The sequence below is a fragment of the Anomaloglossus baeobatrachus genome, unplaced genomic scaffold (assembly GCF_048569485.1).
Source record: "Anomaloglossus baeobatrachus isolate aAnoBae1 unplaced genomic scaffold, aAnoBae1.hap1 Scaffold_755, whole genome shotgun sequence".
NCBI lineage: Eukaryota > Metazoa > Chordata > Amphibia > Anura > Aromobatidae > Anomaloglossus > Anomaloglossus baeobatrachus.
Genome location: NW_027445135.1, coordinates 8372 through 29895, shown reverse-complemented (window position 1 = coordinate 29895; position 21524 = coordinate 8372). Strand labels below are relative to the sequence as shown.

Here is a 21524-nt window from a genome sequence, read left to right as displayed (position 1 = left end):
CACATTTCTTCCTGATGGGTCCATGTTTGGTAAACGTCTTTCTACCATTGCCAGTGATGACCCTGAGATGCCCAGGTTTTTGGAGACGCCTGTATACCAGTCTTGTGTTTGCTGATAATAGCAGATCTGATGTCCTCACAGCTCCTAAGGCTGTGTTTACACAGGGCGTTTTACGCTCAGGTTTTTCTGCAGCAAAACCTCAGCTCTTGCCAGGAAATGAGCTGCAGGTTTGCTGCGTTTTTTTGCCACATTTTTTTTTGCATTTCCTCATTGATTTGTATTGGTAAAAAAGACCGTAAAAATGCTGAAAGTATTGACATTCTCATTCTTTCAAAAACGCAGCAAAACCAAGGATTGATCCAGAAAAGCTGCTATTCCACATTATGGCCACACACGTCAATAACCATGAGCAGGACTGTATATAACACGAGCGCTCGATCCAGAAAAGCTGCTATTCCACATTATGACCACACGCGTCAATAACCATGAGCAGGGCTGTATATAACACGAGCGCTCGATCCAGAAAAGCTGCTATTCCACATTATGGCCACACACGTCAATAACCATGAGCAGGACTGTATATAACACGAGCGCTCGATCCAGAAAAGCTGCTATTCCACATTATGACCACACGCGTCAATAACCATGAGCAGGACTGTATATAACACGAGCGCTCGATCCAGAAAAGCTGCTATTCCACATTATGGCCACACGCGTCAATAACCATGAGCAGGGCTGTATATAACACGAGCGCTCGATCCAGAAAAGCTGCTATTCCACATTATGACCACACGCGTCAATAACCATGAGCAGGGCTGTATATAACACGAGCGCTCGATCCAGAACAGCTGCTATTCCACATTATGACCACACGCGTCAATAACCATGAGCAGGGCTGTATATAACACGAGCGCTCGATCCAGAAAAGCTGCTATTCCACATTGACCACACGCGTCAATAACCATGAGCAGGGCTGTATATAACACGAGCGCTCGATCCAGAAAAGCTGCTATTCCACATTATGACCACATGTGTCAATAACCATGAGCAGGACTGTATATAACACGAGCGCTCGATCCAGAAAAGCTGCTATTCCACATTATGGCCACACGCGTCAATAACCATGAGCAGGACTGTATATAACACGAGCGCTCGATCCAGAAAAGCTGCTATTCCACATTATGGCCACACACGTCAATAACCATAAGCAGGACTGTATATAACACGAGCGCTCGATCCAGAAAAGCTGCTATTCCACATTATGACCACATGTGTCAATGACCATGAGCAGGACTGTATATAACACGAGCGCTCGATCCAGAAAAGCTGCTATTCCACATTATGGCCACACACGTCAATAACCATGAGCAGGACTGTATATAACACGAGCGCTCGATCCAGAAAAGCTGCTATTCCACATTATGACCACACGCGTCAATAACCATGAGCAGGACTGTATATAACACGAGCGCTCGATCCAGAAAAGCTGCTATTCCACATTATGACCACACACATCAATAACCATGAGCAGGGCTGTATATAACACGAGCGCTCGATCCAGAAAAGCTGCTATTCCACATTATGGCCACACACGTCAATAACTGTACACCGTGAAAAGAAAAACCCTTAAAATTCAATTCTTTAATGATAAAGTTTAAAATGGATATCCCAACATGAAAGACACACACATGTATACAAACAACAAAAAATAGAGAAAAGTGCTGCAGTGCAGAATGGGAGTGGTCAACGCCCCTTCACTTCTCCCTTACCTCCCCTTAATATTGGTAACCATGCGGTGCGGGGGCTTGCGGAGTGTATTACTCCGGTTTGCGATCATGTGACTGCGAGTGTGCGTCACATGGAGGTATATCCTCCGCCCTTTAGGGATGAGCCGAAGTGGAGCGCATTTTGCGTTCCACATGACTGGCACCTCCGTTCTATCAGACGTCACTTCCGCTGACGTCAGTAAGCTTCGCATGGAGGGTCACCTTCCGGCACGGAGTGATGAGCCGCGGTGGAGCGCATACTGCGTTCCACGTGAGCGGCACTTCCGTTCCAACAGACGTCACTACCGGTGACGTCAGCAAGCGCCATTTTTAAAGAGCGTTCCTTTCCCCGCGTGTACAGGCGGGGATTAGGACCGAGGCAGAGTGGTTTACTGTGGCCGACACTCTGTGCCCGATTGTGGGTGCTCCTGATGAACCTTGGCGGGACTCTGTGCCAGGGGGAAACGCGTCGAGCAAGCTAGCGGTTCCCAAACTTGGGCCTGGACTTTCCAGTGACTACACTGAAGCATCAGCACTGATATGGCGATTGGTCCAATTTCATAATAATAAGCTAAGTACTCTTTATATGTTACACCTACAGGGAATAGATTGGAGTTATACATATTGTGTCCAATTTATGGCTAAGGATGTTATTATATCTGGGGACCATCCATTTGTGTGCCTTTCCTGGAGTCATTTTTTGAGTAATTGAATTGCTCTCTTTGCCTTGTTTGTTGGGCTAGGCGAAGACAAGGCTTTTTTTAGAGGCCTGTATGCATGCTATTGTAATCCGAGTGTTGGCACCACAATTGGTGTTCAATTGCAGGCCTTCTTTGAATGTACAGTACAACTGACATTCATATCTAGTGGGCTCCAGGGGCACACGGTGTCCACTAAGTCTGTTCATATTGAAGGCGGTGATTCTAAACCCCAAATATCTTATATTACATTTCTCTGTAGAGTCACACTCACATGTGTGCTAGACATTGGTACTCTGTGTAAATCCCTGTAATTTTTGCAGTGCAGCAACATTTATTAAGCACTCCTATATTCCCAGATTAGTTGCACCTATTAATGCAGTGCAGGGAAAGGAGGGCGAGCCGACGGTGAGCGGGGGCGCCTTTACGAAACCTAGGGTGCCGACCTCCGCAGGCTAGGTAGGGAGAAGTGAAGGGGCGTTGACCACTCCCATTCTGCACTGCAGCACTTTTCTCTATTTTTTGTTGTTTGTATACATATGTGTGTCTTTCATGTTGGGATATCCATTTTAAACTTTATCATTAAAGAATTGAATTTTAAGGGTTTTTCTTTTCACGGTATACAGTACATGATCCCTTAATCATTATCTATAACGGTTTTTTCACACACGTCAATAACCATGAGCAGGACTGTATATAACACGAGCGCTCGATCCAGAAAAGCTGCTATTCCACATTGACCACACGCGTCAATAACCATGAGCAGGGCTGTATATAACACGAGCGCTCGATCCAGAAAAGCTGCTATTCCACATTATGACCACATGTGTCAATAACCATGAGCAGGACTGTATATAACACGAGCGCTCGATCCAGAAAAGCTGCTATTCCACATTATGACCACATGTGTCAATAACCATGAGCAGGACTGTATATAACACGAGCGCTCGATCCAGAAAAGCTGCTATTCCACATTATGGCCACACGCGTCAATAACCATGAGCAGGGCTGTATATAACACGAGCGCTCGATCCAGAAAAGCTGCTATTCCACATTATGACCACACGCGTCAATAACCATGAGCAGGACTGTATATAACACGAGCGCTCGATCCAGAAAAGCTGCTATTCCACATTATGACCACACGCGTCAATAACCATGAGCAGGGCTGTATATAACACGAGCGCTCGATCCAGAAAAGCTGCTATTCCACATTATGGCCACACACGTCAATAACCATGAGCAAGACTGTATATAACACGAGCGCTCGATCCAGAAAAGCTGCTATTCCACATTATGACCACATGTGTCAATAACCATGAGCAGGACTGTATATAACACGAGCGCTCGATCCAGAAAAGCTGCTATTCCACATTATGACCACATGTGTCAATGACCATGAGCAGGACTGTATATAACACGAGCGCTCGATCCAGAAAAGCTGCTATTCCACATTATGGCCACACACGTCAATAACCATAAGCAGGACTGTATATAACACGAGCGCTCGATCCAGAAAAGCTGCTATTCCACATTGACCACACGCGTCAATAACCATGAGCAGGGCTGTATATAACATGAGCGCTCGATCCAGAAAAGCTGCTATTCCACATTGACCACACGCGTCAATAACCATGAGCAGGGCTGTATATAACACGAGCGCTCGATCCAGAAAAGCTGCTATTCCACATTATGACCACATGTGTCAATAACCATGAGCAGGACTGTATATAACACGAGCGCTCGATCCAGAAAAGCTGCTATTCCACATTATGACCACATGTGTCAATAACCATGAGCAGGACTGTATATAACACGAGCGCTCGATCCAGAAAAGCTGCTATTCCACATTATGGCCACACGCGTCAATAACCATGAGCAGGGCTGTATATAACACGAGCGCTCGATCCAGAAAAGCTGCTATTCCACATTATGACCACACGCGTCAATAACCATGAGCAGGACTGTATATAACACGAGCGCTCGATCCAGAAAAGCTGCTATTCCACATTATGACCACACGCGTCAATAACCATGAGCAGGGCTGTATATAACACGAGCGCTCGATCCAGAAAAGCTGCTATTCCACATTATGGCCACACACGTCAATAACCATGAGCAAGACTGTATATAACACGAGCGCTCGATCCAGAAAAGCTGCTATTCCACATTATGACCACATGTGTCAATAACCATGAGCAGGACTGTATATAACACGAGCGCTCGATCCAGAAAAGCTGCTATTCCACATTATGACCACATGTGTCAATGACCATGAGCAGGACTGTATATAACACGAGCGCTCGATCCAGAAAAGCTGCTATTCCACATTATGGCCACACACGTCAATAACCATAAGCAGGACTGTATATAACACGAGCGCTCGATCCAGAAAAGCTGCTATTCCACATTATGGCCACACGCGTCAATAACCATGAGCAGGACTGTATATAACACGAGCGCTCGATCCAGAAAAGCTGCTATTCCACATTATGGCCACACACGTCAATAACCATGAGCAGGACTGTATATAACACGAGCGCTCGATCCAGAAAAGCTGCTATTCCACATTATGACAATAACCATGAGCAGGACTGTATATAACACGAGCGCTCGATCCAGAAAAGCTGCTATTCCACATTATGGCCACACACGTCAATAACCATAAGCAGGACTGTATATAACACGAGCGCTCGATCCAGAAAAGCTGCTATTCCACATTATGGCCACACGCGTCAATAACCATGAGCAGGACTGTATATAACACGAGCGCTCAGTCCAGAAAAGCTGCTATTCCACATTATGGCCACACACGTCAATAACCATGAGCAGGACTGTATATAACACGAGCGCTCAGTCCAGAAAAGCTGCTATTCCACATTATGGCCACACGCGTCAATAACCATGAGCAGGACTGTATATAACACGAGCGCTCGATCCAGAAAAGCTGCTATTCCACATTATGGCCACACACGTCAATAACCATGAGCAGGACTGTATATAACACGAGCGCTCGATCCAGAAAAGCTGCTATTCCACATTATGACCACATGTGTCAATAACCATGAGCAGGACTGTATATAACACGAGCGCTCGATCCAGAAAAGCTGCTATTCCACATTATGACAATAACCATGAGCAGGACTGTATATAACACGAGCGCTCGATCCAGAAAAGCTGCTATTCCACATTATGGCCACACGTGTCAATAATCATGAGCAGGGCTGTATATAACATGAGCGCTCGATCCAGAAAAGGTGCTATTCCACATTATGGCCACATGCGTCAATGACCATGAGCAGGACTGTATATAACACGAGCGCTCGATCCAGAAAAGCTGCTATTCCACATCATGGCCACATGCGTCAATGACCATGAGCAGGACTGTATATAATACGAGCGCTCAATCCAGAAAAGCTGCTATTCCACATTATGGCCACACGTGTCAATAATCATGAGCAGGGCTGTATATAACATGAGCGCTCGATCCAGAAAAGCTGCTATTCCACATTATGGCCACATGCGTCAATGACCATGAGCAGGACTGTATATAACACGAGCGCTCGATCCAGAAAAGCTGCTATTCCACGTTATGGCCACATGCGTCAATGACCATGAGCAGGACTGTATATAATACGAGCGCTCGATCCAGAAAAGCTGCTATTCCACATTATGACCACACACATCAATAACCATGAGCAGGACTGTATATAACACGGGTGCTCGATCCAGAAAAGCTGCTATTCCACATTATGGCCACACGCGTCAATAACCATGAGCAGGACTGTATATAACACGAGCGCTCGATCCAGAAAAGCTGCTATTCCACATTATGGCCACATGTGTCAATAACCATGAGCAGGACTGTATATAACACGAGCGCTCGATCCAGAAAAGCTGCTATTCCACATTATGGCCACATGTGTCAATAACCATGAGCAGGACTGTATATAACACGAGCGCTCGATCCAGAAAAGCTGCTATTCCACATTATGGCCACACACGTCAATAACAATGAGTGGGACTGTATATAACACGAGCGCTCGATCCAGAAAAGCTGCTATTCCACATTATGGCCACACACGTCAATAACAATGAGTGGGACTGTCTGCTCTGGTGCGTTGTCATCAGGACCGGCGGCCGCCCGTGTGCACTCCTCTTTCCAGATCTATGGGTGTCAGTGCTCTCCTTTCTTCCTGTGTGAACAGGCATATAAACGGCCGCCGATCTCGTCGATGATGGTGGATTCGGATGACATTAGTGTAATGTTTATTGGGGCCTCTGTTTTCCTCTTGATTCTGGTATGTAAATGAGCCATGTGATGATCCCTAATCTGCGCTTTTCACTCCTGCTAATTAAGCTGGGTTTACACACTGCAACATCTCAAACGTCATCGCTGTAAGGTCACCGGTTTTGTGACGCAATAGCGATGTTGTTTGCGATGTTGCAGTGTGTGAAACCTATCAGCGACCCGGCCCCCGCTGTGAAGTTGTAATCGTTACAAATCGTTCAGGACCATTCCTAGGTCCTTTGTTTCCCGCTGTGCAGCATGAAGTTTCAGTGTGTGAAGACTTTGCAGTGACTTTGTTAGCAACTTCCCTTTCAAAAGGCTGCTTATCAACGTCCCCAACAACCAGCGAGGTCGCTCTGCAGGTCCGGATCGCTGTTGAGTTATTGGCCAGGTTTGCCTGTTTGACTGCTCACCAGCGACTCACCAGAGACTTAGGGAGGTCGCTATTGCGTCACCAAACCGGTGACGTTACAGCGATGTCCTTTGCGATGTTGCAGCGTGTAAACCCAGCTTTAGTGATGATTCCTTAGCTGCTATTTGGCATTTCTCACTTTGATAATGATCTCTGGCTGTGATTGGTTGATTGTGGTCATCTCTATGTAATGAGGTTTTCTCTTATATATTTTTTTTTTTTTATTTTTTTTCAGGCTCTTTCCGGAACGACGGTCTGAAAGCTGCTGATGTCCTGTCCATCCTGAAGGAGAAAGTGGCCTTTGTCTCAGGTACAGCGCCACCTAGTTGATAAGAGTGTTTAAGAAAAGTCTAGAGAACCCCTTCCATAACACACTGAGGAGTGTAGAGAAGCCTGTCCATTATACCCGATGAGTAGTGTAGAGAAGCCCGTCCATAACACACTGAGGAGTGTAGAGAAGCCCGTCCATAACACACTGAGGAGTGTAGAGAAGCCCGTCCATTATACCCTATGAGGAGTGTAGAAAAGCCCGTCCATAACACACTATGAGTAGTGTAGAAAAGCCCGTCCATTATACACTGAGGAGTGTAGAGAAGCCCGTCCATTATACACTGAGGAGTGTAGAGAAGCCCGTCCATTATACACTGAGGAGTGTAGAGAAGCCCGTCCATTATACACTGAGGAGTGTAGAGAAGCCCGTCCATTATACACTGAGGAGTGTAGAGAAGCCTGTCCATTATACACTGAGGAGTGTAGAGAAGCCTGTCCATTATACACTGAGGAGTGTAGAGAAGCCCGTCCATTATACACTGAGGAGTGTAGAGAAGCCCGTCCATTATACACTGAGGAGTGTAGAGAAGCCCGTCCATTATACCCCATGAGGAGTGTAGAGAAGCCCGTCCATTATACCCCATGAGGAGTGTAGAGAAGCCCGTCCATTATACACTATGAGGAGTGTAGAGAAGCCCGTCCATTATACACTATGAGGAGTGTAGAGAAGCCCGTCCATTATACACTGAGGAGTGTAGAGAAGCCCGTCCATTATACACTGAGGAGTGTAGAGAAGCCCGTCCATAACACACTGAGGAGTGTAGAGAAGCCCAGATGATTGTGGAGGTGGAGCTTAGAATTCCAGCATGCAGATTACTGAGGAGGCGGAGCTTAGCGTGTACTTCAGGCACATTCCTGAGGAGGCGGAGCTTAGAATTCCAGCACGCAGATTACTGAGGAGGCGGAGCTTAGCGTGTACTTCAGGCACCTTACTGAGGAGGCAGAGCTTGGTGTGTACTTCAAGCACCTTACTGAGGAGGCGGAGCTTAGCGTGTATTTCAGGCACATTACTGAGGAGGTGGAGCTTAGAATTCCAGCACGCAGATTACTGAGGAGGCGGAGCTTAGTGTGTACTTCAGGCAGATTACTGAGGAGGTGGAGCTTAATGTGTACTTTAGGCACCTTACTGAGGAGGCGGAGCTTAGCGTGTACTTCAGGCAGATTACTGAGGAGGCGGAGCTTAGCGTGTACTTTAGGCACTACTGAGGAGGCGGAGCATAGCGTGTACTTCAGGCAGATTACTGAGGAGGCGGAGCTTAGCGTGTGCTTCAGGCACATTACTGAGGCGGAGCTTAGAATTCCAGCACGCAGATTACTGAGGAGGCGGAGCTTAGCGTGTACTTTAGGCACCTTACTGAGGAGGCGGAGCTTAGCGTGTACTTCAGGCACCTTACTGAGGAGGCGGAGTTTAGAATTCCAGCACGCAGATTACTGAGGAGGTGGAGCTTAGCGTGTACTTTAGGCACCTTACTGAGGTGGAGCTTAGCGTGTACTTTAGGCACATTACTGAGGAGGCGGAGCTTAGCGTGTACTTTAGGCACATTACTGAGGAGGCGGAGCTTAGCGTGTACTTTAGGCACATTACTGAGGAGGCGGAGCTTAGCGTGTACTTTAGGCACATTACTGAGGAGGAGGAGCTTAGCGTGCACTTCAGGCAGATTACTGAGGAGGCGGAGCTTAGCGTGTACTTCAGGCACGCTACTGAGGAGGCGGAGCTTAGCATGTACTTCAGGCGCTTTACTGAGGAGGCGGGGCTTAGCATGTACTTCAGGCGCTTTACTAAGGCGGAGCTTAGCATGTACTTCAGGCACATTACTGAGGAGGAGGAGCTTAGAATTTCCAGCATGCAGATCGGAGCTTAGTGTCTTTGGGGGGAGGCTCCTGCTGCAGCCAGTTATGTCTTGTCTTTGAAACAGAACTGCAAAAATGAACATATTGTCCAGCAACGTAAATGCGACACTGTGCACATGTTCAGTCTCTTGTTCCTTCTTTCATGATTCAAAAACTGTGACCCATCTTGGTCCTATTTGGCGGCTTCTTTGGAAGCTTTCTGCTCCTTGTAGAGCAAAGACGACGTTAAAAATGAGGGAAAAACAACCAGCGAAGCCGCCTCAGTAAAATGACTGTGGGCTGTGTCCTGAGCGGCTCTGCTGGGTGCTCGTCTGCGGGCGGTGTACTTGTCTCCTGAAGGCTCGGCCTGGGTGCTCGTCTGCGGGCGGTGTGCTTGTCTCCTGAAGGCTCGGCCTGGGTGCATGTCTGCGGGCGGTGTACTTGTCTCCTGAAGGCTCGGCCTGGGTGCATGTCTGCGGGCGGTGTACTTGTCTCCTGAAGGCTCGGCCTGGGTGCTCGTCTGCGGGCGGTGTGCTTGTCTCCTGAAGGCTCGGCCTGGGTGCATGTCTGCGGGCGGTGTGCTTGTCTCCTGAAGGCTCGGCCTGGGTGTATATCTGCGGGCGGTGTACTTGTCTCCTGAAGGCTCTGCTGGGTGCATGTCTGCGGGCGCGGTGTGCTTGTCTCCTGAAGGCTCGGCCTGGGTGCATGTCTGCGGGCGGTGTACTTGTCTCCTGAAGGCTCAGCCTGGGTGCTCGTCTGCGGGCGGTGTGCTTGTCTCCTGAAGGCTCTGCTGGGTGCATGTCTGCGGGCGGTGTGCTTGTCTCCTGAAGGCTCGGCCTGGGTGCATGTCTGCGGGCGGTGTACTTGTCTCCTGAAGACTCGGCCTGGGTGCTCGTCTGCGGGCGGTGTACTTGTCTCCTGAAGGCTCTGCCTGGGTGCTCGTCTGCGGGCGGTGTACTTGTCTCCTGAAGGCTCGGCCTGGGTGCTCGTCTGCGGGCGGTGTACTTGTCTCCTGAAGGCTCGGCCTGGGTGCATGTCTGCGGGCGGTGTACTTGTCTCCTGAAGGCTCGGCCTGGGTGCTCGTCTGCGGGCGGTGTACTTGTCTCCTGAAGGCTCGGCCTGGGTGCTCGTCTGCGGGCGGTGTGCTTGTCTCCTGAAGGCTCGGCCTGGGTGCTCGTCTGCGGGCGGTGTACTTGTCTCCTGAAGGCTCTGCTGGGTGCTCGTCTGCGGGCGGTGTGCTTGTCTCCTGAAGGCTCGGCCTGGGTGCATGTCTGCGGGCGGTGTGCTTGTCTCCTGAAGGCTCGGCCTGGGTGCATATCTGCGGGCGGTGTACTTGTCTCCTGAAGGCTCGGCCTGGGTGCATGTCTGCGGGCGTTGTACTTGTCTCCTGAAGGCTCGGCCTGGGTGCATGTCTGCGGGCGGTGTACTTGTCTCCTGAAGGCTCTGCCTGGGTGCTCGTCTGCGGGCGGTGTGCTTGTCTCCTGAAGGCTCGGCCTGGGTGCATGTCTGCGGGCGGTGTGCTTGTCTCCTGAAGGCTCGGCCTGGGTGCATGTCTGCGGGCGGTGTACTTGTCTCCTGAAGGCTCGGCCTGGGTGCATATCTGCGGGCGGTGTACTTGTCTCCTGAAGGCTCGGCCTGGGTGCATGTCTGCGGGCGGTGTACTTGTCTCCTGAAGGCTCGGCCTGGGTGCTCGTCTGCGGGCGGTGTACTTGTCTCCTGAAGGCTCGGCCTGGGTGCATGTCTGCGGGCGGTGTACTTGTCTCCTGAAGGCTCGGCCTGGGTGCATGTCTGCGGGCGGTGTACTTGTCTCCTGAAGGCTCGGCCTGGGTGCATATCTGCGGGCGGTGTGCTTGTCTCCTGAAGGCTCGGCCTGGGTGCATGTCTGCGGGCGGTGTACTTGTCTCCTGAAGGCTCGGCCTGGGTGCATGTCTGCGGGCGGTGTACTTGTCTCCTGAAGGCTCGGCCTGGGTGCATGTCTGCGGGCGGTGTGCTTGTCTCCTGAAGGCTCGGCCTGGGTGCATGTCTGCGGGCGGTGTGCTTGTCTCCTGAAGGCTCGGCCTGGGTGCATGTCTGCGGGCGGTGTGCTTGTCTCCTGAAGGCTCGGCCTGGGTGCATATCTGCGGGCGGTGTGCTTGTCTCCTGAAGGCTCGGCCTGGGTGCATGTCTGCGGGCGGTGTGCTTGTCTCCTGAAGGCTCGGCCTGGGTGCATATCTGCGGGCGGTGTGCTTGTCTCCTGAAGGCTCGGCCTGGGTGCATGTCTGCGGGCGGTGTGCTTGTCTCCTGAAGGCTCGGCCTGGGTGCATGTCTGCGGGCGGTGTGCTTGTCTCCTGAAGGCTCGGCCTGGGTGCATATCTGCGGGCGGTGTGCTTGTCTCCTGAAGGCTCGGCCTGGGTGCATGTCTGCGGGCGGTGTGCTTGTCTCCTGAAGGCTCGGCCTGGGTGCATATCTGCGGGCGGTGTGCTTGTCTCCTGAAGGCTCGGCCTGGGTGCATGTCTGCGGGCGGTGTACTTGTCTCCTGAAGGCTCGGCCTGGGTGCACGCATGCAAGTGGTGTGCGGTCTATATGCTTGTTCCCTGACGGTCGGCCTTGGTGCGGGTGGGCTGAAGGCAGTGTGTGGTCTGTATGCTTGTGCCTTAACGGTCGGCTTGGCCTGGGTGCATGTGGGCTGCGGGCAGTGGGCGGGTTAGGTTGCGGGCAGTGTGCATGGTGGGCTGCGGGCACTGTGCGGGTGGTCTGCGGACAGTGTGCGGCTGGTCTGTGGGCAGTGTGTGAGCGGACAGTGTGGTGTGCGGGGTGGTGTGCGGGGTGGGCAGTGTGGTGGTGGGCAGTGTGCGGGGTGGGCAGTGTGCGGGGTGGGCAGTGTGCGGGGTGGGCAGTGTGGTGGCGGGCTGCGGGCAGTGTGCGGGGTGGGTAGTGTGGTGGCGGGCTGCGGGCAGTGTGATGGCGGGCTGCGGGCAGTGTGGTGGCGTGCTGCGGGCAGTTTGGTGGCGGGGTGGGCAGTGTGCGGGGTGGGCAGTGTGGTGGTGGGCTGCGGGCAGTGTGGTGGTGGGCTGCGGGCAGTGTGCGGGGTGGGCAGTGTGGTGGCGGGCTGCGGGCAGTGTGGTGGCGGGCTGCGGGCAGTGTGGTGGCGGGCTGCAGGCAGTGTGGTGGCGGGCTGCGGGCAGTGTGGTGGCGGGCTGCGGGCAGTGTGGTGGCGGGCTGCGGGCAGTGTGCGGGGTGCGCAGTGTGGTGGCGGGCTGCGGGCAGTGTGGTGGCGGGCTGTGGGCAGTGTGCGGGGCAGTCTGCGGGCAGTGTAGTGGCGGGCTGCGGGCAGTGTGTGGGGTGCGCAGTGTGGTGGCGGGCTGCGGGCAGTGTGGTGGCGGGCTGCGGGCAGTGTGGTGGCGGGCTGCGGGCAGTGTGGTGGCGGGCTGCGGGCAGTGTGGTGGCGGGCTGCGGGCAGTTCCTCATGTATTCCTCTATACTCTGCTCAGTGACTCGTGCTCGCGGTCCTCATATTGCAGTGTCCACTTGTATAGAAATGTCCGGTGATTCGGTACCTCTGGCACCAGCGCCCGTCACCGGTAACTCCCGTTATCCCCTTTCCTCCTCGGAGTGGTTTTCTCGTCTCGGGATCCCTGTTGTCTTGTCAGCCAGATGTAACGGGTAAGTAACCTGCTGTAATCGGGGATGATCTGGTAATCCGCAGCAGGCTGTGCACTTCAGAGGCTTTTATAGGGATTACTGTCCGCCAGGGATCACTGCATGCCAAACTACAAGTGTCAGGGGGCATTAACCCTGTGTGCTGTGAACGCCCGGAATCTTCAGGAGGTCTCTGTATAAACACTATCAAAACCATCCTGAAAGTGAGCCCCAATGGGGGCAGTGATGAGGACACGTCGCTGTGGGAGCGAGGCACAGCTGCAGTCTTGTCTCTGTATCGGTGTTAACATGGTCGAGTGATTGTATTTTCTGCTCTCAGCAGGGAGATGTATGATCGGGGCTCGCGGGCCGTGGAGTGGGGCTCGCGGGCCGTGGAGTGGGGCTCGCGGGCCGTGGAGCGGGGCTCGCGGGCCGTGGAGCGGGGCTCGCGGGCCGTGGAGCGGGGCTCGCGGGCCGTGGAGCGGGGTTATGTGTGCGTTTTGTGGCTTACAGTCGAGAGTTTAAGGGACGAAAGTTAGGATTCAAAGACCGGAGTTTAGTGGCCAAGAATTTAAGGGCCAAAGAATAGTGACTGAATTCACTTTAAGGTCTCCAGTTCGAATACTGGAGTAAGTAACTCTGCACGCTGGGCGGGGGGGGCAGTCACTCGGCTCCGGGGGGGACAGGGCAGTGACTGCTCGTGGGGGGGGGCAGTGACTCTGCTCCGGGGTGGGGGGGGGTCGGAGAAGCAGTGACTCTGCTCCGGGGGCAGTGACTCGGGGGAGTGGAGGGGGCAGTGACTCAGCTCGGGGGAGTGGGGGGGCAGTGACTCTGCTCTGGGGGCAGTGACTCGGGGGAGTGGGGGGGCAGTGACTCAGCTCGGGGGAGTGAGGGGCAGTGACTCTGCTCTGGGGGGGGGGCAGTGACTCGACTCGGGGGAGTGGGGGGGCAGTGACTCTGCTCCGGGGGGGGGGGGCAGTGACTCGGGGGAGTGGGGGGGCAGTGACTCGGGGGAGTGGGGGGGCCGTGAATCGGGGGAGTGGGGGGGCCGTGAATCGGGGGAGTGGGGGGGCCGTGACTCGGGGGAGTGGGGGGCCGTGACTCGGGGGAGTGGGGGGGCCGTGACTCGGGGGGGGGGCAGTGACTCGGGGGAGTGGGGGGGCAGTGACTCGGGGGAGTGGGGGGGCAGTGACTCGGGGGAGTGGGGGGGCCGTGACTCGGAGGAGTGGGGGGGCCGTGACTCGACTCGGGGGAGTGGGGGGGCAGTGACTCGACTCGGGGGAGTGGGGGGGCAGTGACTCGGCTCGGGGGAGTGGGGGGGGGGCAGTGACTCGGCTCGGGGGAGTGGGGGGGCAGTGACTCGGCTCGGGGGAGTGGGGGGCAGTGACTCGGGGGAGTGGGGGGCAGTGAGTGACTCGGCTCGGGGGAGTGGGGGGGGGCAGTGACTCGGGGGAGTGGGGGGCAGTGACTCGGCTCGGGGGAGTGGGGGGTCAGTGACTCGGGGGAGTGGGGGGGGCAGTGACTCGGGGGAGTGGGGGGCAGTGACTCGGCTCGGGGGAGTGGGGGGGGCAGTGACTCGGGGGAGTGGGGGGGGCAGTGACTCGGGGGAGTGGGGGGGCAGTGACTCGGCTCGGGGGAGTGGGGGGGCAGTGACTCGTGGGAGTGGGGGGTCAGTGACTCGTGGGAGTGGGGGGCAGTGACTCGGCTCGGGGGAGTGGGGGGGCAGTGACTCGGGGGGGGGGGGGCAGTGACTCGTGGGAGTGGGGGGCAGTGACTCGTGGGAGTGGTGGAGCAGTGACTCGGCTCGGGGGAGTGGGGGTCAGTGACTCGGGGGAGTGGGGGGCAGTGACTCGGGGGAGTGGGGGGCAGTGACTCGGCTCGGGGGAGTGGGGGGGCAGTGACTCGGGGAGGGGGGGGGCAGTGACTCGTGGGAGTGGGGGGCAGTGACTCGGCTTGGGGGAGTGGGGGGGCAGTGACTCGGGGGGGGGGGGGGGCAGTGACTCGTGGGAGTGGGGGGGCAGTGACTCGTGGGAGTGGGGGGCAGTGACTCGTGGGAGTGGTGGAGCAGTGACTCGGCTCGGGGGAGTGGGGGGGCAGTGACTCGGGGAGGGGGGGGGCAGTGACTCGGGGAGGGGGGGGGCAGTGACTCGTGGGAGTGGGGGGCAGTGACTCGTGGGAGTGGGGGGCAGTGACTCGTGGGAGTGGTGGAGCAGTGACTCGGCTCGGGGGAGTGGGGGTCAGTGACTCGGGGGAGTGGGGGTCAGTGACTCGGGGGAGTGGGGGGCAGTGACTCGGCTCGGGGGAGTGGGGGGGCAGTGACTCGGGGAGGGGGGGGGGCAGTGACTCGTGGGAGTGGTGGAGCAGTGACTCGGCTCGGGGGAGTGGGGGGGCAGTGACTCGGGGGAGTGGGGGGCAGTGACTCGGGGGAGTGGGGGGCAGTGACTCGGGGGAGTGGGGGGCAGTGACTCGGCTCAGGGGCTAGGTGCTGGTGTTGAAGAGTCTGCGGTCACAGGTCAGGGTTGGGGTTTTGGGTGACAGTTGAAGGGCCGTGGTTCAGTGGCCAGGGCTGGATTTTAGTGGCCGCCTCGTCCTTCCTCAGGACCCGTGGAGGAGTCTGGGAGTGGCGGTGTTTTTTTTTTCTAGAGAAACTTAACAATGTAAATCTGGTGCTGTAGACGAGGGATCGAGGCCGCCGAAGGTTTAGAGATTTGGCACTGAACCAAGAGGTCTAGAAATAGCCGCACTTAAAGGAGCCTGAAATAGGAGAGATGCAGTGTACAATGACTTGTAGCCATTATTTAGGAAACATTTGGATTGATTAACCCTTTGTTTTGTGTCCAGGAGGCCGCGATAAGAGAGGAGGCCCAATCCTGACCTTTCCCGCACGTAGTAACCACGACAGGATACGACAAGAAGATCTGCGCCGGCTGGTGACGTATCTCGCCAGTGTGCCAAGGTGAGAGCCCACCAAGCCTTATAGGCTTTCCCCAACCTGAAACGGCGGATAACAGGGAGTAATAGATTGTGTACAGTCTCCTCCCCCAGTAATGGCTGATAACAGTGAGTAATACTCATGCTCACCTGTCTTACAGTCTCCTCCCCCAGTAATGGCTGATAACAGGGAGTTAATGCTCATGCTCACCTGTCCTACAGTCACTCCCCGCTGTAGTGGCTGATAACAGAGAGTAATGCTCATGCTCACCTATCCTACAGTCTCCCCCCGCTGTAGTGGCTGATAACAGGGAGTAATAGATTGTACTCTCCTGTCCTACAGTCTTCTCTCCCAGTAATGGCTGATAACAGGGAGTAATGCTCATGCTCATCTGTCCTATAGGAGGCCTCCTTTAGTACTGCCTGATATATGGGAGCAATGCTTGTACTCAGCATGTGAGTGTTGACCTCCTGTAGTTCTGGCTGATAACAGAAAGCAATGCTCGTACTCGCCTGTCCTGCAGGTGGCCTCCTGTAATACTGGCTGATAACAGGGATTAATGCTCCTACTCGCCTGTGCTGTAGGCGGCCTCCTGTAGTTTTGACTGATAACAGGGAGCAATGCTTGAACTCGCCTGTCCTGTAGGTGGCCTCTTGTAGTTTTGGCTGATAACAGGGAGCAATGCTTGCACTCAGCAGGTGAGTGTTGGCCTCCTGTAGTTCTGGCTGATAACAGGGAGCAATGCTCGCACTCTGCAGGTGAGTGTTGGAGGCCTTCTGTAGTTCTGGCTGATAACAGGGAGCAATGCTTGCACTCTGCAGGTGAGTGTTGGAGGCCTCCTGTAGTTCTGGCTGATAACAGGGAGCAATGCTCGCACTCTGCAGGTGAGTGTTGGAGGCCTCCTGTAGTTTTGGCTGATAACAGGGAGCAATGCTCGCACTCTGCAGGTGAGTGTTGGAGGCCTCCTGTAGTTCTGGCTGATAACAGGGAGCAATGCTCGCACTCTGCAGGTGAGTGTTGGCCTCCTGTAGTTCTGGCTGATAACAGGGAGCAATGCTCGCACTCAGCAGGTGAGTGTTGGCCTCCTGTAGTTCTGGCTGATAACAGGGAGCAATGCTTGCACTCAGCAGGTGAGTGTTGGAGGCCTCCTGTAGTTCTGGCTGATAACAGGGAGCAATGCTTGCACTCTGCAGGTGAGTGTTGGAGGCCTCCTGTAGTTCTGGCTGATAACAGGGAGCAATGCTTGCACTCTGCAGGTGAGTGTTGGAGGCCTCCTGTAGTTCTGGCTGATAACAGGGAGCAATGCTCGCACTCTGCAGGTGAGTGTTGGCCTCCTGTAGTTCTGGCTGATAACAGGGAGCAATGCTCGCACTCTGCAGGTGAGTGTTGGTGGCCTCCTGTAGTTCTGGCTGATAACAGGGAGCAATGCTCGCACTCTGCAGGTGAGTGTTGGAGGCCTCCTGTAGTTCTGGCTGATAACAGGGAGCAATGCTTGCACTCAGCAGGTGAGTGTTGGAGGCCTCCTGTAGTTCTGGCTGATAACAGGGAGCAATGCTCGCACTCTGCAGGTGAGTGTTGGCCTCCTGTAGTTCTGGCTGATAACAGGGAGCAATGCTCGCACTCAGCAGGTGAGTGTTGGCCTCCTGTAGTTCTGGCTGATAACAGGGAGCAATGCTTGCACTCAGCAGGTGAGTGTTGGAGGCCTCCTGTAGTTCTGGCTGATAACAGGGAGCAATGCTCGCACTCTGCAGGTGAGTGTTGGAGGCCTCCTGTAGTTCTGGCTGATAACAGGGAGCAATGCTCGCACTCTGCAGGTGAGTGTTGGCCTCCTGTAGTTCTGGCTGATAACAGGGAGCAATGCTCGCACTCAGCAGGTGAGTGTTGGCCTCCTGTAGTTCTGGCTGATAACAGGGAGCAATGCTTGCACTCAGCAGGTGAGTGTTGGAGGCCTCCTGTAGTTCTGGCTGATAACAGGGAGCAATGCTCGCACTCTGCAGGTGAGTGTTGGCCTCCTGTAGTTCTGGCTGATAACAGGGAGCAATGCTCGCACTCTGCAGGTGAGTGTTGGCCTCCTGTAGTTCTGGCTGATAACAGGGAGCAATGCTCGCACTCTGCAGGTGAGTGTTGGAGGCCTCCTGTAGTTCTGGCTGATAACAGGGAGCAATGCTTGCACTCTGCAGGTGAGTGTTGGCCTCCTGTAGTTCTGGCTGATAACAGGGAGCAATGCTCGCACTCAGCAGGTGAGTGTTGGCCTCCTGTAGTTCTGGCTGATAACAGGGAGCAATGCTCGCACTCAGCAGGTGAGTGTTGGAAGCCTCCTGTAGTTCTGGCTGATAACAGGGAGCAATGCTTGCACTCTGCAGGTGAGTGTTGGAGGCCTCCTGTAGTTCTGGCTGATAACAGGGAGCAATGCTCGCACTCTGCAGGTGAGTGTTGGCCTCCTGTAGTTCTGGCTGATAACAGGGAGCAATGCTCGCACTCTGCAGGTGAGTGTTGGAGGCCTCCTGTAGTTCTGGCTGATAACAGGGAGCAATGCTCGCACTCTGCAGGTGAGTGTTGGCCTCCTGTAGTTCTGGCTGATAACAGGGAGCAATGCTCGCACTCTGCAGGTGAGTGTTGGAGGCCTCCTGTAGTTCTGGCTGATAACAGGGAGCAATGCTCGCACTCTGCAGGTGAGTGTTGGCCTCCTGTAGTTCTGGCTGATAACAGGGAGCAATGCTCGCACTCAGCAGGTGAGTGTTGGCCTCCTGTAGTTCTGGCTGATAACAGGGAGCAATGCTTGCACTCAGCAGGTGAGTGTTGGAGGCCTCCTGTAGTTCTGGCTGATAACAGGGAGCAATGCTCGCACTCTGCAGGTGAGTGTTGGCCTCCTGTAGTTCTGGCTGATAACAGGGAGCAATGCTCGCACTCTGCAGGTGAGTGTTGGCCTCCTGTAGTTCTGGCTGATAACAGGGAGCAATGCTCGCACTCTGCAGGTGAGTGTTGGTGGCCTCCTGTAGTTCTGGCTGATAACAGGGAGCAATGCTCGCACTCTGCAGGTGAGTGTTGGAGGCCTCCTGTAGTTCTGGCTGATAACAGGGAGCAATGCTCGCACTCTGCAGGTGAGTGTTGGAGGCCTCCTGTAGTTCTGGCTGATAACAGGGAGCAATGCTTGCACTCTGCAGGTGAGTGTTGGCCTCCTGTAGTTCTGGCTGATAACAGGGAGCAATGCTCGCACTCAGCAGGTGAGTGTTGGCCTCCTGTAGTTCTGGCTGATAACAGGGAGCAATGCTCGCACTCAGCAGGTGAGTGTTGGAAGCCTCCTGTAGTTCTGGCTGATAACAGGGAGCAATGCTTGCACTCTGCAGGTGAGTGTTGGAGGCCTCCTGTAGTTCTGGCTGATAACAGGGAGCAATGCTCGCACTCTGCAGGTGAGTGTTGGCCTCCTGTAGTTCTGGCTGATAACAGGGAGCAATGCTCGCACTCTGCAGGTGAGTGTTGGAGGCCTCCTGTAGTTCTGGCTGATAACAGGGAGCAATGCTCGCACTCTGCAGGTGAGTGTTGGCCTCCTGTAGTTCTGGCTGATAACAGGGAGCAATGCTCGCACTCTGCAGGTGAGTGTTGGAGGCCTCCTGTAGTTCTGGCTGATAACAGGGAGCAATGCTCGCACTCTGCAGGTGAGTGTTGGCCTCCTGTAGTTCTGGCTGATAACAGGGAGCAATGCTTGCACTCTGCAGGTGCGCGCTGGCCGCTCTCGCGGCTCATTGCGTCCTCGTATCCGCGGGCTCAGGTGACTGTAACGTCCGTCCCGTCTGTAGTCTGTTCTGATTGTCAGTTTTCCCCTCCCCCGCAGTGAGGACGTCTGTAAGCGTGGCTTCACCGTCATCATCGACATGCGTGGATCAAAGTGGGACCTGATCAAGCCTCTTCTGAAGACCCTGCAGGAAGCGTTTCCAGCCGAGATCCACGTGGCGCTGATCATCAAACCCGAGAACTTCTGGCAGAAGCAGAAAACCAACTTCGGCAGCTCCAAGTTCATCTTTGAGGTTTGTGTCGTGGCTCCGTGGACCGGTGCCGGGGCTGTCTGTAGGTGCTGGTACCACGTCCCTGCTGCGTTCACAGTTCTCCGGGGTAATACACCGCCAGATGTGTCACCTCATAACCCCCCTGTGAGTGAGCCGAGGTTCTCAGGTGACACAATCTGCAGAATTGTGAATACAGCTGGAGGGGAGAATGGGGCAGGTCCGAAATCCAAACTGTGCGAGGGGGGTTCTCGTACCCGGGCTGGGCGTATACAGCATGGCTGCCGGCAGTCACGAGCGCTGATTGACTCTGTCTTCTTTGCCCAGACCAGTATGGTGTCGGTGGAGGGCCTGACCAAGCTGGTGGACCCCTCGCAGCTGACGGAGGAGTTTGAAGGTTCCTTGGATTACAATCATGACGAGTGGATCGAGCTGCGCGTCTCCCTGGAGGAATTCTTCAACAGCGCGGTGCACCTACTGTCACGGCTGGAGGACCTGCAGGAGATGCTGGCCAGGAAAGAGTTCCCGGTGGACGTGGAGGGATCGCGGAGGCTAATCGACGAGCACACGCAGCTAAAGAAGAAGGTGATGAAGGCTCCGGTGGAGGAGCTGGACCGCGACGGACAGAGGCTGCTGCAGTGCATCCGCTGCGGGGACGGCTTCTCCGGCAGGAACTGTATCCCAGGAGGGGCCGACTTCCAAAGTCTGGTGCCAAAAATTACCAGCCTCCTGGACAAGCTGCACTCCACCCGCCAACACCTGCACCAGATGTGGCACGTGCGCAAACTGAAACTGGACCAGTGCTTCCAGCTGAGGCTGTTCGAACAGGATGCCGAGAAGGTAAAAGAGGGTGGAGGTATTACATAGGACTGCAGGCGACACAGATTGCATTATCTGTACTCAGAGATATCACTGTGTTATCTGTGGTGTTACATAGGACTGCAGGCGACACAGATTGCATTATCTGTACTCAGTGAGATATCACTGTTATCTGTGGTGTTACATAGGACTGCAGGCGACATAGATTGCATTATCTGTACTCAGAGAGATATCACGGTGTTATCTGTGGTGTTACATAGGACTGCAGGCGACATAGATTGCATTATCTGTACTCAGTGAGATATCACTGTTATCTGTGGTGTTACATAGGACTGCAGGCGACATCTCCTACATTATCTGTACTCAGAGAGATATCACGGTGTTATCTGTGGTGTTACATAGGACTGCAGGTGACATCTACTACATTATCTGTACTCAGAGATATCACTGTGTTATCTGTGGTGTTACATAGGACTGCAGGTGACATCTACTACATTATCTGTACTCAGAGAGATATCACTGTGTTATCTGTGCTGTTACATAGGACTGCAGGTGACATCTACTACATTATCTGTACTCAGAGATATCACTGTGTTATCTGTGCTGTTACATAGGACTGCAGGTGACATCTACTACATTATCTGTACTCAGAGATATCACTGTGTTATCTGTGGTGTTACATAGGACTGCAGGTGACATCTACTACATTATCTGTACTCAGAGATATCACTGTGTTATCTGTGCTGTTACATAGGACTGCAGGTGACATCTACTACATTATCTGTACTCTGAGAGATATCACGGTGTTATCTGTGGTGTTACATAGG

General features: G+C 54.1%; 1 protein-coding gene across 1 annotated transcript in view; it reads left to right on the top strand.

Annotated features, from left to right (window-relative positions):
- Nucleotides 1-20718, top strand: part of LOC142287687 (kalirin-like) — a gene marked incomplete at its 3' end in the record, with an annotated part of 47757 nt that extends 27039 nt beyond the window's left edge. The window contains exons 2-5 of the mRNA XM_075333459.1: nucleotides 7403-7477; nucleotides 15787-15901; nucleotides 19710-19902; nucleotides 20206-20718. Of these exons, the coding sequence (XP_075189574.1) occupies nucleotides 7403-7477; nucleotides 15787-15901; nucleotides 19710-19902; nucleotides 20206-20718 (896 nt within the window). The remainder of the gene's footprint in view (nucleotides 1-7402; nucleotides 7478-15786; nucleotides 15902-19709; nucleotides 19903-20205) is intronic.
- Between the last annotated feature and the right edge of the window lie 806 nt (nucleotides 20719-21524).